Source organism: Silene latifolia, chromosome X (genome assembly GCF_048544455.1).
Source record: "Silene latifolia isolate original U9 population chromosome X, ASM4854445v1, whole genome shotgun sequence".
Classification (NCBI taxonomy): Eukaryota; Viridiplantae; Streptophyta; class Magnoliopsida; order Caryophyllales; family Caryophyllaceae; genus Silene; species Silene latifolia.
Genome location: NC_133537.1, coordinates 239,066,009 through 239,081,140, shown reverse-complemented (window position 1 = coordinate 239,081,140; position 15,132 = coordinate 239,066,009). Strand labels below are relative to the sequence as shown.

Here is a 15,132-nt window from a genome sequence, read left to right as displayed (position 1 = left end):
ACAGCACCTCAACTATACTTTACCAGTGACCTCAAACATTTTGTTCCCGATACGAATTCTTGTTTAAGACGGATATATTCGTTAAACAGGATATGTGAGACAAAATAGAATAACTAATGATTAGCAAAAAGCTTGTCTCATTTATTTAACTAATGAAGATATGTCTGTCTTAACTCTTAAGAGATACGGACTGTTTTATTATAATACTCCATCCGTTCCGGTTATTTGTTGTCCTTTGGTTTTGGCACAAAGACCAAGGAAATGGGAGAGGGTCAATGACTAAATGACAAGTGGAATAAATTGAGTGTGAATGATCAAATTACTTATCAAATTTATTCTTAAAATAGAAAGGACAACAAATGACTGAGATACCCAAAATGGAAAAGGATAACAAATGATCGGGACAGAGAGAGTAACTTTTAATGTAAGGTGGTAATCTATAGCAGAGGATAAAAATTACTTTGATGATGTAAAGAAGTTAAATGTGGCAGGCAATAAACAGAAAGCTGGATGTGTATAAGGATGGGGCGATATGTTGATGATGTACAAAGTGAAAAAAATTTGTATAGCAGATAAGGATAGGAATGGTTAGCTTACGTTTGTAACAACAGAAACTGTTAATGATAATTCGGCTATGCCTCTATTGTCTGCAAATATCAGGCCTATAAATTTCATGAATTTCATATCAACAGACCACACACTTCTACATATCTATCTAATATACTTCAACCTACTAAAATACTTGTCTACAACAACAACAACAACAACAACAACAACAACAACAACAACAACACATCCTTCAGTAACATTAAGGTTCTTACCAAGTTTCCTTGGGTTTTTCTAATGCACACGCATTAACATCCGCCATTTTCTCAATTTACTATTAGATAATTATTTCCTATCTCAAAGTAGTGAATGTTAACGTGTGTTTTTCCTTTATGTCCACTTTTGTATCATGGAAGGAGAATTAACACGAAATTTATCATTAGTTTCATCATTTAGTTGCTGCATCTTCACTTATGTCAACAGCTTCGATTTAAGGTCATGTATGTATCATGTATGTATGTGAAGTTACACAACCAAGACGACGTTTAGCTATTAATAAGACGTTATTATAAGCTAGCATTTCATGATAACCGAGACTGCAATCATATTGCAATGAAAATAAATACTTAAAATCCTTGCATTTTTATGTGTTATATAATCGTATCTCTGTGGTCATCACCAACATGTTGTTCTTCAGGTTAAGACAATGGATTCACTACTCTCCAACTATGTGCCCGTTTTCGTGATGCTACCAGTAAGCCGTTAGTACCATACCATTGCCAATCTTTTCTTCTACTTTATAAGTACTCTTCATCATAAGTATCTTTAATTGTCTTGTTGTCGCGCCGCAGCTAGGAGTTGTTTCAGAAAACAATGTGTTTGAGAATTACGACGACATCAAGTACCAGCTCAACAAATTGAAAGAAGCAGAGGTTGATGGAGTCATGGTGGATGTTTGGTGGGGCATCATCGAATCCAAAGGACCTAAGCAGTATGACTGGAATGCATATCGAACTTTGTTTAAGCTCGTACAAGAATGTGGACTGAAAATACAAGCTATAATGTCATTCCACCAATGTGGGGGAAATGTAGGAGATGCCGTGAGCATCCCACTTCCTCAGTGGGTACTCAGGGTTGGTGACTCGAATCCTGATATCTTTTATACTAATAAAAGCGGGACCAGGAACAAAGAGTATGTTACCCTCGGGGTAGATAATGAACCACTGTTCGGAGGACGGACTACTATCCAGGTTAGCTGTAGTGTTCACTTATTTGTACTATTCACCACTTAAGAAAAATCATAACAGTGTGAAAGAATATTGGGCATTTTTGAATCTGTTTTGGATAATTATTGTGTTGAGATCAGATGTACAGCGATTACATGATGAGCTTCAGACAAAATATGAAAGATTTCCTAGATGCCGGAATCATTACTGACATTGAGGTTGGCCTTGGTCCTGCTGGGGAGCTCAGATATCCTTCCTATCCCCAAAATCAAGGCTGGTCTTACCCCGGCATAGGAGAATTTCAGGTATATTCCTTTACATTTTTCGTTATATATTTCAACATTTTGCTCTAATATATGTGGTGCAACTTGATAATCTCAGTCACATGTTCGAGTTCCTTTTTAGAAATGACCTGAATGGAAGGAATACTATACAAATATACAATGCATAATACTCCGTATAAGTTTGTCAATAATGATTTGCAGTGCTATGACAAATATCTGAGAGAAGATTTCAAGAAAGCTGCATCCGATGCTGGACATGGCGACTGGGAGATGCCAGGGGATGCAGGACAATACAATGACAGACCAGATGGAACTGGGCTTTTCAGACAAAATGGGACATACGAAACTGACTTTGGAAAATTCTTCTTAACTTGGTACTCAAACAACTTACTTTTCCATGGTGATCAAATCCTAGAGGAAGCAAATAAAGCTTTTTGTGGCTGCAGAGTCAAGATAGCTGCTAAAGTAAGCAAACTATAGCGATTAGCGATATACATACCTTCTGTTCTTCACCTTTTGCTGTGACTCTTGGATACGTCCGTACCCTAATCTGGTAACCCATAGCAGATTCAGAGTAACATACTCCTATATAGCATAAGAAAGTCATCGTACAAAAAAGGGACGCTTATTTAACCAACCTAATGCTGTATATTTGACTGCTTACTTGCAGGTTTCTGGACTACACTGGTGGTACAAGCATGACAGTCATGCTGCGGAACTTACAGCAGGATACTATAACTTGAGAGACAGGGACGGGTATCGTCCAATAGCAAGGATGTTATCCAGGCATTTTGGAGTTCTCGATTTTACGTGTCTAGAGATGAGAGACTATGAACAGCCTGGATATGCTGAAAGTGCTCCACAAGAACTTGTGCAACAGGTTAGCACATAACATGATTATATTGAGAAATGAGTATTACACTACAGAAGAGATCCTTCCTTATATTCACGACTGATAAGTTCGCCTTTATATGCAGGTCCTAAGTGGAAGCTGGAGAGAAAATATTGAAGTTGCTGGTGAAAATGCGCTACCCAGATACGATCCTAATGCATATGATCAGATCCTTCTTAATGCTAGGCCAAATGGAGTGAACAGGGATGGTTTTCCAAAACTTAGGATGTATGGTTTTACATATCTTCGCTTGTGCAATCAACTTCTCGATGATGGGAATTTTCAAACATTTAAGACGTTTGTCAAGAGAATGCATGCGAATGAGGTAAGAAAATAACATCACTGTGAATATTTGCGCAATAAGTTACGACAGAAAAACAAGTAAAAAGACAGGTTCTAACATTTCCACCTTCAATTACGTTCAGGAATACTGCCCGAACTCTGATGAATACGGCAGGCGCATTGTCCCACTCGATCTGTCAAAACCGAAGATTCCAATTGAGGTTCTTTTGGAAGCAACTCAGCCTATGGCACCATTCCCCTTCAACAATGAAACAGATATGAAAGTCTAATAAACTATATGATGCTTAAGAATAAAAGTGATGTAGTACCTATATGCCGCAATAAATCAACCTTCGAACCCACATCCTGGGACTTCACGAGGTTTCAAATCGTTGTTTTCTATGTAACTGTCGTCATTTCCTACTGTTGCTTATGATGTCGCTGCTGCGGTTGCTGTTGCTCGAGCTGCTCCTGTTTCTGCAGAATAAAAGAAGAAAAATATATAAGTTTTCACTCGACTGTGAGCGAGTCAGATAGATCTTTCATGTGTACTACTTGAAGAAAATTATAATAACAAATATTGAGTACTATGAGTATGCTTTTTCATTCTCGATCCTTACTTTTTCAGCAACTTTCAATGTTTTGCATTCTATTGGACAACATAAAATGTCAATCGAGCCATTAAAAAATAACGCTGCAGCTATACACATGACGAAAAACCACACATTACAGACGGGGACAAATACGAGTGTTAATGATTTCAATAATGAAGCTTTTTAGTATAGTGAAAATAGCGTGTATATGGAGGATGGGTAGTCAATAAACAATGACAAGTCATAACTTGTAAAAAACGATGAATCACATAGTAAACCGCTTTTCTTAAAGAGTATTTCTTCCCTATAAGTGCATGTGCATCGGGTTTCAACAAACCTCCGGCGCGATAAGACAACGGTTTCCACTCGTTCTAGTCTTGAATCAACCTATTGTAAATCAAGTTCTCGTTCATTGCCAAACTGGTGATTTACCCCATAAGTTAAGCCAATTGTGAGATTAGGCCCCATAACTTATAAATGTAGTAATTAGGCCCCATAACTTTGACAAAAAAGTAAAATTTAACCTAATTTTTTATTTTCAACCAAAATTGCACAAAAAAATTAAATTTCAGTCACCAATACAATTTATAAGTATACAATAAAACTTATTAAAAAATTTAAATTGTGTATGCAATTTATTACAAATTGTTGGGTAAATTAAATTGAAAACTTGTTAACGTACTCTCATATGTATGTGAATTATAATAAAATTAGTAAAAAAATATTAAAAATATTCTAAAAATTATGTTAATAAATCAAATAAATACTTTTAAAATGTTAATAATTATTTAGTGTACAATGAACTTATATATAAAATGATTTAATGATATGAATTAAGTTGAAAAGAAAAATTGAGTTACATTTCACTTTTTGACAAAGTTATGGGGCCTAATTACTACATTTGTAAGTTATGGGACTTAATCTCACAATTGGGAGTTATGCGGGCTAATTACCACTTTTGCAAATTTGTTTTTGTAAAATTTCCAAAAAACAATTCAAAGGTTTCATAGGAGGCAATTAGGGTCGGGTCGAGTTTCTGCCTAACTTATTCTTTTGATGAATTGATTAGTTCTTTGCAAGCTCACGAGTAACAACTAAATCGTTCACAAGAAAATAATGAAGAAAAGACATTTCAGGTAGCAGGAGGCAGGAGAGTCTTGAAAAAGAAAAAAAAATTGCTGGACTTGGAAACGGTAGAGGTGTTTTTTATGGCACGGACCGGTCCAAACTGAAGAACAAAAAATAAATTATGTAGATCAAAGACCGTACCTAAAACTTTCGGTCCTAGCTCGGACCAAACTCGAATGTTTTGCTCCGGTCTTGTCTTAGACCGAAATGGACCTAAAATTAAGATTTTTTGCCATTTTGTGTACAACTATTACATTTTAATTTCATTAAATCAAATAAACGAGTTGTTGGAAATAAAGATTAAGTTAAATTAATTGCTATTGTTGATATTATAATAACTTTTAGGAGCAACATATTAGATTATCTCACAAAGTTTCAAAGATTGATCATAGAAGCCAAAAGTACTGGTCCATTCGGTCAAGACCTAAATTTATTGGCGTTCGGCTAGAACGAACCGAAGACCGAAATTCCAAAAAATAAGGACCAAGGACTGGACCGAAAAGAATTCGATCGTTCCGTCATGGTTCAGACCAAATGGTCCGGTCCAGTCCGTTTTTTTGGTCCGAACCTAAACTTCTCAGCCCTATGTTCATAGCGACGACGAAGGCAGTGGCTAATATTTTGGGCAGAGACACTTGGACAAAAGTTGTCCATTCAATGTCATTATTGCAAAAAATTTGACTTAAAAGAAGTGAGTTATTAGATAAAGGCAAAAGAGCAAACGTAAAATCAAGCAAATTTTGCTGAAAAAGAAGAGGCAAAAACTCCTTTTATGGCACACTTTCATGACAATGCAATCTCGGGTAATGTCTGGTTTATTGATAATGATTTCTAAAATCATATGTCTGGTTCACGGTATTTGATCATGGATTTAGACATGTCGCAAATATATGAAGTACGCCTCCTCAATGATAACGTAGTACAAGTCAAAGATAGAGGTACAATTACTGTTTATACTAGCTTTGTCAAGTAGAAATTAATTCATGATATGTCGTTTATGCTCAGTTTAGCTCATAGTTTGTTGAGTGTGGGACAATTGATGTCCAATGGTTACATGGTCATATGTGATGATAACTATAGAAGATGCATAAGCTTGGATAAGAGATCCGGGTAAATAATGCTCACCATTAAAATGACCCAAAATAAGATATTTTCGTTAGATATGCATTACTTTGAAAAAAAGAATGTTTTCATAGCTAATAAGTTATGTGAGTAAGATTTTTGGCACCTACGATATAGTCACTACTTACTTCTAAAAGGGAAAGACAGTATCTTAGAGTTGTCGGTGGTTGATGACCTAGAGTTTTGTGAAGGGCGTGTTCCTGGAAAGCGTAGTAGAACATCATTTCCTGTAGGGTAACCGTGGAGAGCGTCTAAATGCCTTGAACTAGCACACACATATTTGTCTGATGTGCACCAATGAAAACTCCATTTTTGAACGAGAGTTATTATTTCTTGTTCACTGACTATAGTCGAATGAGTCGTTCGATATACTTCCTAACTTTAAAATCCGATGCTTTCGAAGTTTTAAAAAAGTTCAAAGTCTTTATAACCAAACGGGAAAGTTCATTAAGATACTTCGTATAAACAGGGGACGTGAGTTTTGCTCACAATAGTTTGATAACTTTTGTGAATAAAATGGTATTCGTATAGGGAGCTTAATACATCATGCATACCAAAAACAAAATGGTATTGTTGAACGGAATAATCGTATTGTTGTTGAAATGGCCATAAGTATGTTAAAGGCAAGACATCTTCCAAATAAGTTATGGACACATACGGTTGCTACATGAGTTTATCTTCTTAATTTATCACCCACAAAAGCAGTTCTTAACAAAACATTATATGAAGCATGACGAGGTTCTAAGCCTCGGGTAAGTCACTTAAGAGTTTTTGATTGTGTAGCCAATGCTTTAATAAAATTCTATCGTCACAAGTTGGATGAAATATATGAGTAAATGTGTGTTCATTGGTTATAGTATACAATGTAAAGCATATAAGTTATATGATCCAGGTAGTGGCAAAACTATTATAAGTAGCGATGTGGTGTTTAATGAAGATGCTAGCTGCCTATAGAATTGTACATGTGTACAACGATTTTATTTCCTGAAGATGATGAAAACCACAATCAATAATTGAAGAGCCAAAAATTTATGTTTTTTCTCTGGAAAATGAAGGTGGCTTCAATTATCATTCACTAGCTTCATATCTGTTTGATTGGTAGCAGAACTCAAACACCGTCAACCTCACCGTCTAACCCTTAATCATCATCTCCTAATAGTTAAACTTCAAGCTCATTTGAAGAGACACCTCCAAAGTGTTCAGATCACATCGAGATGTGTATACAAGTTGTACTTTTGCGTTATTCGCGTCAATGCCTCTTACTTATGATGATTATGTAGAAAGTCTCAAAATGACAAGATGCAATGCACGAGGAGATGCAATTCAGTTGGGTAAAATTCTATTTGGTAGTTGGTAGAACCACTTAAGAGAAGAATGTGATAAGGTTGAAATGAGTGTTTTAAACAAAGTATGATGTAGATATGTAAAAAAGCACGAAGCACGTTTAGTTGGTAAGGGATATGCATGTTTTTTGAAAACTGGAAGCGAAAACAAAGTCTATAGGTTAAAAAGGCTTTGTAATGTCTTAATCAAGCTATGCGTGCATGGTATAACAAAAGCGACTCTTATTTCCATGAACCTGGCTTTACAACGAGCGAAAATGAGCCTACCTATTATTTCATAAAATGCGACAATGAGTTTTTAGTGGCATGTTTATAGGTCGGCAATGTGATCTACATAGCGACATCTGAATCTATTGTTGCCGAGTTCAAATCTTCAATGATAGAAAATTTTTCGGATTTAAGATTGTTAAATTATTTTCTTAGACTGGAAATGAAGCAAGACACAACTGACACTTTTATGTCTCAAAAGAAATATGCAGTGGACCTTATAATATGTTTAAATTGTGCATGCACCCTGATGAATATAAATGAGAAATGCTCAGCATTCACATACGCTAACAAAGAGATGAGGTGTTGTCACACCAATGCGCCCATTTGACACAAGAATAACCAAATTTTAACTAAAACTGATAAAAACCCACAAAATACGATAACGAAAAAGCAAAATGCACGTAAAACAAATTTCATGGCCGGTGGATCGGCCGCCTTTCTAACACCGGCTCCTAGAGTATAGCTTTTATTGTTGAAAAACTTGAAGAAATATTGGCTAAGTAAGAAATAAGACCATTGGCCGACGAACAAGCCCTTGAGATCTTGTATATGTCTTGAGGACTAAACAACTAGAAATGACTTTAATAACTAGCCAACATAATTCATATAACGTTACTTGTTATCACTTTTCTCGAAATCCGCAAAGTCGGTGCGATTTTATATAAAAACGTGCACTCCAAAGTCGTTCGATTTTACTTAATTTCGAGCGAATCCGGACTACATTCAAATGAAATTGACAATTCACTTAAATCATGACGTAGTAAATTGTGCGAGTACTTATCCAAGGAGTTAGCCTTACTATTAACAAAGTTCCCGTCTAATTTGTTGATACTATAAGTAGTTAGAGTATAATAATGAATGACTCATATTTCACAATAGAAAGAATGAAGTCAATTTCGTGATGAGTTTTCTTAATTTACTCATAATGTTTTACTATTTAAGCATTAACGCAAAAAAAAAAAGTACAATCTTCATTATTAAATATAACCAAATAAAATTCTGTTGGTTCACAAAAAATGACTATTAGATATGCGAACAAAAAATTGTTTCCTTTATTTCATTAAACAATGGCTAGTCAACACACACACGCACACGAGCACACTATCAATGTTTAGTGTTTTCTTAAAACACGTCTACCATAATACGATGTTTGAGGAAACTTGATGTTTAAAACTAGATTTAGTGATACATTTTACGTAATTATACAATGAAGAATAAATCAAATTAAAGGAGAGGAAAAAGTATTGCCTCTGAAAGGAGACGTGGAAGAACTTTCATTGTGAGGGTTCAAATTAAGAAAGAGTTACAGGAACGGAAGAACTCACTTTTAATCTATTCCTAAGGAGTAAAATAATTGACTCAAATATGTGGGAAAGATCCTCAAAAGATTGAACGCAAATAAACTCAATTCATTTTTTGTTTTGTTATTTTTGTGCAAGTTGGTAGCAAATAGATACTTAGATGAGAGTGTATTTTTGTGATTAGTTTAATCAAATTGAAAATTCTTATATCTCTATTTGTTGTTTTCTTCACAGTAAAATAGAAACAAATGTTCCATTTTGTGTCAATTAGTTTCCGCATGCATATCGGACCTTTCTATTACAGGAAAGAATGACAAGAATATACTATGACTACCAAATGATTTTAATTGGAGTCTGAATCCAAACCGGAGTCACTCAGTTGGCTACCGATGATGGTAGGAAATAATCGTTGTCGCATGTCATGTGTTGACAATGGTTTCTCCTGAGATGGCATTTCTGGTGATGTATTTTTATCATTGGTATCATTATTTCTTACGGGCTTGGGAATAGATTGTTTTAGCTGTGCACATATCTTATCGAGCATTAGTAGAAAATCACGTACAACACTGAAGAGACGAAGGCCTTCTTCCCTTCCAGCATTCCCGTGGAAATAATCTGCTGTTTTTCTTACCAATTCTGATATCCTGTGTTCTTCTTTTACTAACCATTGTACCTCGCCTTCAGAATGATCTCTAAAACTCACTAGCATCTTATAAAAACCAGTCTCCTCCTCAGAGGTGTCCATTTCATTGTTCACGAAATTTATTATTTTTTTTAATGACTGACCGAGTTTGGATACTGACATTGTCAACCCATCAGCGTCTATCATGGCCGCTTTCTTGACATTTTCAAGTTCTGAACTAATTTGAGAAACAATTTCAAGTCCAAGAGTTTGGTATTGTGCATTTTCGTCAATGTCAGAATCTTCTACAAAATCATCAGACTTAAGGCTGGATATACTTTCGTTCTCTTTTGTAGATCGAATGGCTTTTAATCCTTCTGCTCTAATGATCTCTTGGACAACAAAATGTAAGAGTGTAGTTTTTCCGTCCATTCCTTTTACATCAGCAAGTTTTAAGAGGGTGTCCAGTTTGAATGCTTGAGCACCCCCACGATAAGTACCATCGTTCATGCGATTGCCTGTTTTTAAAACAGCCTCCAATAGTTTAAGGAACAGTCTGCTTTGCTTAAGCTCATTAGAAGCTACCTGCAATATAATTAAATTGTTGCATAAGTCAGTCATATCCCTCCATAATCGATTCCTATTAATTTTGATGGTTCTTGCTTAAGCTCATTAGAAGCTACCTGCAATATAATTAAATTGTTGCATAAGTCAGTCATATCCCTCCATAATCGATTCCTATTAATTTTGATGGTTCAATAAAATTTTCTATATGTATAAAACCAAATGGATCCTCTCCATTTCTTTTCTCTCCATTTCCTCTCACAAAACATTACTATATTATATATTCCAATCGCATTCATTTACTTTTTTATTTTCAAATAAATCTACAACAATCCAATCAAACCCAGATTTAATCTGGATCGTTGAGAAGAAATGGACGTCCATTTCTTTTTGAGAAATGGAGAGGATCCTTAATCGTATAAAACATAACTTTAGCAATGAATGATATAGATTTGTTTTAATAATGAATCTTGATAATATTACCTTGTATTAGGCGCTGCCTACTAATTAAAGTCAAATAATATTATTTAAATGGGTAGAATGTTGATCGAGAGTTGAAAGCTACTTTGATTTATAAGAAAAAATTGAACAACGTGATGTAGGAAGGAGAAATGATAGATTTTCTTATATCAAACTTATCCAAACACATAATTGGCTCACCTCAAATGTAACAAAAGACTCTTTAATATTCGATACTTCTTCTTTGTATGTCGTCATGAACATGAGAGACTCCATTCGTTTAAAAGCAAGTGGAATGTCAACCAATATTTTCAAAAAGCGCTCCGCTGGTCCAAGTAGAGTAAGATTACCATCGAATAATCGAAGTTTAAGTTCTTCTTCTTGTGTAGGTGCCATCCTCATCATGGTGTGCAACAACTCAGTAGGAAGTTCATTGCCTACATTTATTAAAACCCACTCGAAATTAATAGTATTGAGTGGAAGAAAAAATTAATCTAAATCATATCATGTATGAGTTCAAAATTGACAAGATTAATGCATTTGTAGACATGAGATTGTTATTGACTTATTATGATATGTTTCTTCGTGGTCATTTGTTTACCTTTATTTTTGACACAAAAACCATGGAGAAATGATGACTTTTGATGTCAAGTGGATCAATAAGATATTGATGATCAAATTACTCATAAACATTCCTAAATAGACAAGTAAATAGATAACAACAAAAAAGAAAATAGATATTCAAAGTACCGAGATGGAGGGAGTAGTCTTTAAGTGGCGCTACTCATGAAATAGGTTAAAGTCCATCAACACTAAAATTGTAATTCAGAGGGTCTATTCAACAAAAAATAAATATATTATTTCTTGTGAAGGGTTTTTGTCATCCATAATGGCCAAAATTTCGCGACTAAAACACTATCTCATAACCATAAAAAATTAAACTAAGATAGAGACGAAACAAACATGCGAGATGAAGATGATATCCGATAACAAGAATGAAGCAGTAAGAAGGTTTTTTTAACATCCAAAGCGAAAAAATCATTCCTTTTTTTTTTCCTATTACGGAACTATTCTCACAAAAAAACATAAGTAGATATGACATGTAATGGGTATCTTCTTATTTTATCGTGTGTAGAAGACCCACCCCTCCCCCCAAAAAAAAAAGTAAAACATGAGTAAAGGATATAACTTCACCTTCTAATAGGGCATCACAAACTTCTGTCGTTGTCACGTTAAGTGCTCTCAGAAGTATGGATAGATTCTGTGATTTCTTGGGATCAATTATTTGTATTTGTTGCGGTTGAGAAGCATCCGACAATTGCCCTCCTCGATCATTGTTTCTTTTCTCATTAGGATTATAGCCAAACAAAGATTCTATCTTCTCCTCATTGAACCTGGAATTTATTAGTTGATTAAAATCAATTTGGATAAAACAAGTGTAATTATGATTGTATTATCATGTCAAAAGTTGTTCACACAAATTATATAGAGTTTTCGAACAATCTTACTGGAAAGAGCCCTCCCTTATTTCATCCCAAACCATGGAGTGATTAGGGTTTCCAACCACTTTATCCCAAAAGAACGGTTTTAACTTGGTCCGTGAGCCATCCTTGTCACTTGGAAGCTTAGATCCTTCACCTGAAGTTGACCCCTCTCGTTTATGAGGCTGTTTACTTACTCCTAATGGAGGTGCAGGTGGAGGTCGTGCACCTTTTACTGGTGGTGGAGGAGCTTTAGGCTTGAATGCTGGTGCTGGTGGTGGTACTGGTGGAGCCGAACCATTTGATAGTCCAGCTGATAAACTTTGAGGCTTCTGTGTTTCACTATTTACATCATCCTCCAAGCAATCCTCTGGAATAGTTGCCAAGGACGTGCCAAGTTGGCCAGCTGGCTGTGGTCTAGTCGTGTTCTTTCCCAAATCAATATTTTCTGAACTTTTTGATGAGTCTGGCAGATTAAATATTACGCACAAATTAAAAAAAATGAAGAAAGTTATCCATCCTTTCAAGAATAGACACAAAATAAAATTTGGGTAAGATTGTCCAATGGCATGTTATGGTAAGACGTGTTGGAAGTGTTGGTTGAGCAATTCATGTTTCAAACTCACAACTCATTAAAGCATAAAAAAACCTCACAACCTCTTACATAAACTTACCATAAAACAGTCTTACTTACAAATTGCTTCGACAATAATGAGAATGAGCAAAGAAGATTAGTAATTTCTATCACCTGAGGTGTCACTGGAGCTCAATGTCGGAAGATGATGATCCTCTTTTGGTCTATCTCGAAAGCCCCTCCTACCTCTAAGTAAAGAGCAAAATACAAGTAACGAAAATATCATCGCTATTCCTGCTATTGATGCAGCAGTGAGAATAATAATTTTGTCCAAATTATTACTCTGATGTTTAGTTGGTTTACTAGATGCTGAGCTCTGATCAACTTCCGGTGTTGCTTGTGGTGGATAAAATAGTAGATGAGGTGGTATGATGATTGAATCATCGGACACGCTATCAGATGATGGATTATAATCTATGAATTGATTACATCAATAAGTTAGCAAGTGAATAAATCGTGTGAATGAATGATCATGCAAAAATAACTAAAACGTTCGCTCTAATCTACCTATTAGTGATTTGTCAGTAAGAGATCTTCTAGGAATAGAAGTTTGGTGCAATAGTAATGTAGCAAGATTGGTATGTGCATTTTTGTGTAAACACTGTAATGAAAGATGATAATATTTGCCGAAACAATGCACATCATCTTCATGATTTGCTGGTAGTGTAAACAAAAGTTTGCGAGATAATCGAATCGGGGATGTAGCTGTTTGTCTTAAGTTAGCTCTAACTAACTTCAAATAGATGCCACACTTCCCAATTTCCGTTTCTATTTGTTTGAAGACATTTGTATAGCTGCTCCTCCGCAAACACTCATCCTGATAGAGGAATATACATTACATATGTTTGAACAATAATATCATTTAAAATTGATACATTATTAGTTTCATAAACATGTTTTCATGGCAAAATTGACATTACATCGCTACAATATTATTTTAATTTAATCAGCAAAATTTCTTCTAAAACAATTACAAAAGAGTTGCATCAAATTTCAAAATGCCATAATCCATAAAACTTATAAAAACGTTGTTCACATCTTTAAGCAACAAAGGAAAGTCAAAATCTACTTCACTTCTTAATTCATAATGTCCTTGAAAATAAACTACAAAACACATTTTAAGGAAATGTGCCATGAAATTATAGCATATCATATTCGATAAAAACATACATGGTACTAAATCTTACAGTCCATAAACACTACAAAACCAAAATATTCAAAAATAGATACTCCGAAAAACATTATGTACGTTTAGAATAATTTTCTTTGCAAGTTCGATAAATTTTATTGAAGTGTTAATAACATAAAAAAAACCATCGACCGGAACAAAAACGACTACGACAAGTACTATGAAAACAATAATAAAAAAGGCACAAAATAATATTGACTAAAGAAATATGAAATCATACCCATAATTTGTTGACCTGCAAAGGAGGAGAATAAACCCCATGCATATAAATCATCCGGGAAATAACAAGTTTGTTTTGAATAAAACACATATTAAACAAGAAGGCAAAAATGATCATAGAGTTGAGCCTTCTCATTTTGATAGATACTCAATATTTTATTGTTTTTCCAAACCCATATATTTCCTTTTCTCATTTCATCTATCTAGACTTATTCTACAACCAAAGTTATAACTAAAAGATGTTACAAAATTGTGTAAGAATTCAAGAAATTGCAGTTAATGATGATGAGCCCACAGATGAATGATTTTCGTACATAAGGAGGTACTTTTCTCCTCCCTCACTTTCTTCTTCCTTTAAAAATAAACAAATTAATATCCTAATTTAAATATCATATGTTATTTAAATATTAAGATATTGAGAAGGAGGAAGAAAGAAAGAAAAAGTGAGGGAGGATAAATGGATAAATGAGATGAGGTATTAATGAGGGAAAGAGATTCAATAAATTAAATTGATTTAGATTTTGTTGAAGATGGCTTATTGATTTGTTTCTGGGATGATGGTGAGCTTTTTCGCAATTTTTTCGGAAAAGACAAAATGAAAAGTGAAAGGATGGTATATTAAGCACTTGCTATAAAAATCTCAAAAAGAAAAGAAAGAACAATATTATTTCATTTGTGTCACTTTATTGGTCATTTTAACTTTTAATATATATATCACGTAAGAACGAAAAAAAATAATTGAAAAGTTAATAATTTTAGTTTAGAATAGTAGTAACCATTTGAAACTAAAAAAAAACTAACCATTAGTCATTATATTAATTCATGTCAAAACCATAAACATTTAATCTATAAATATTATTAGAAGGCTAGACATTAAACATCACGTAGACAAATGTGACATGGCAATAATTAATGTGACGTGGCAAAATATAGTCCACGTGGAAATACTAGCATAGTAGTACAAATGAAAAAAAAAA

The 15,132-nt window shown here is 34.3% G+C and overlaps 2 protein-coding genes across 2 annotated transcripts; one reads left to right on the top strand and one right to left on the bottom strand.

The window, feature by feature from the left end:
• The first annotated feature begins 547 nt into the window (after positions 1 to 547).
• On the top strand, positions 548 to 3,845 carry LOC141621747 (beta-amylase-like). The gene is made up of 8 exons (XM_074438002.1): positions 548 to 813; positions 1,244 to 1,300; positions 1,398 to 1,796; positions 1,913 to 2,077; positions 2,258 to 2,521; positions 2,727 to 2,936; positions 3,034 to 3,273; positions 3,374 to 3,845. Exons 2-8 carry the CDS (start codon positions 1,253 to 1,255, stop codon positions 3,518 to 3,520), a joined length of 1,473 nt encoding a protein of 490 aa, XP_074294103.1. The 5' UTR covers positions 548 to 813; positions 1,244 to 1,252; the 3' UTR covers positions 3,521 to 3,845.
• Positions 3,846 to 9,171: 5,326 nt separating this feature from the next.
• On the bottom strand, positions 9,172 to 14,656 carry LOC141621746 (formin-like protein 5). The gene is made up of 7 exons (XM_074438001.1): positions 14,157 to 14,656; positions 13,255 to 13,564; positions 12,862 to 13,161; positions 12,141 to 12,579; positions 11,827 to 12,026; positions 10,834 to 11,069; positions 9,172 to 10,194 (listed from the first exon to the last, which is right to left on the bottom strand). The coding sequence occupies exons 1-7, from the start codon at positions 14,289 to 14,291 to the stop codon at positions 9,331 to 9,333; spliced, it is 2,484 nt and encodes an 827-aa protein (XP_074294102.1). The 5' UTR covers positions 14,292 to 14,656; the 3' UTR covers positions 9,172 to 9,330.
• Between the last annotated feature and the right edge of the window lie 476 nt (positions 14,657 to 15,132).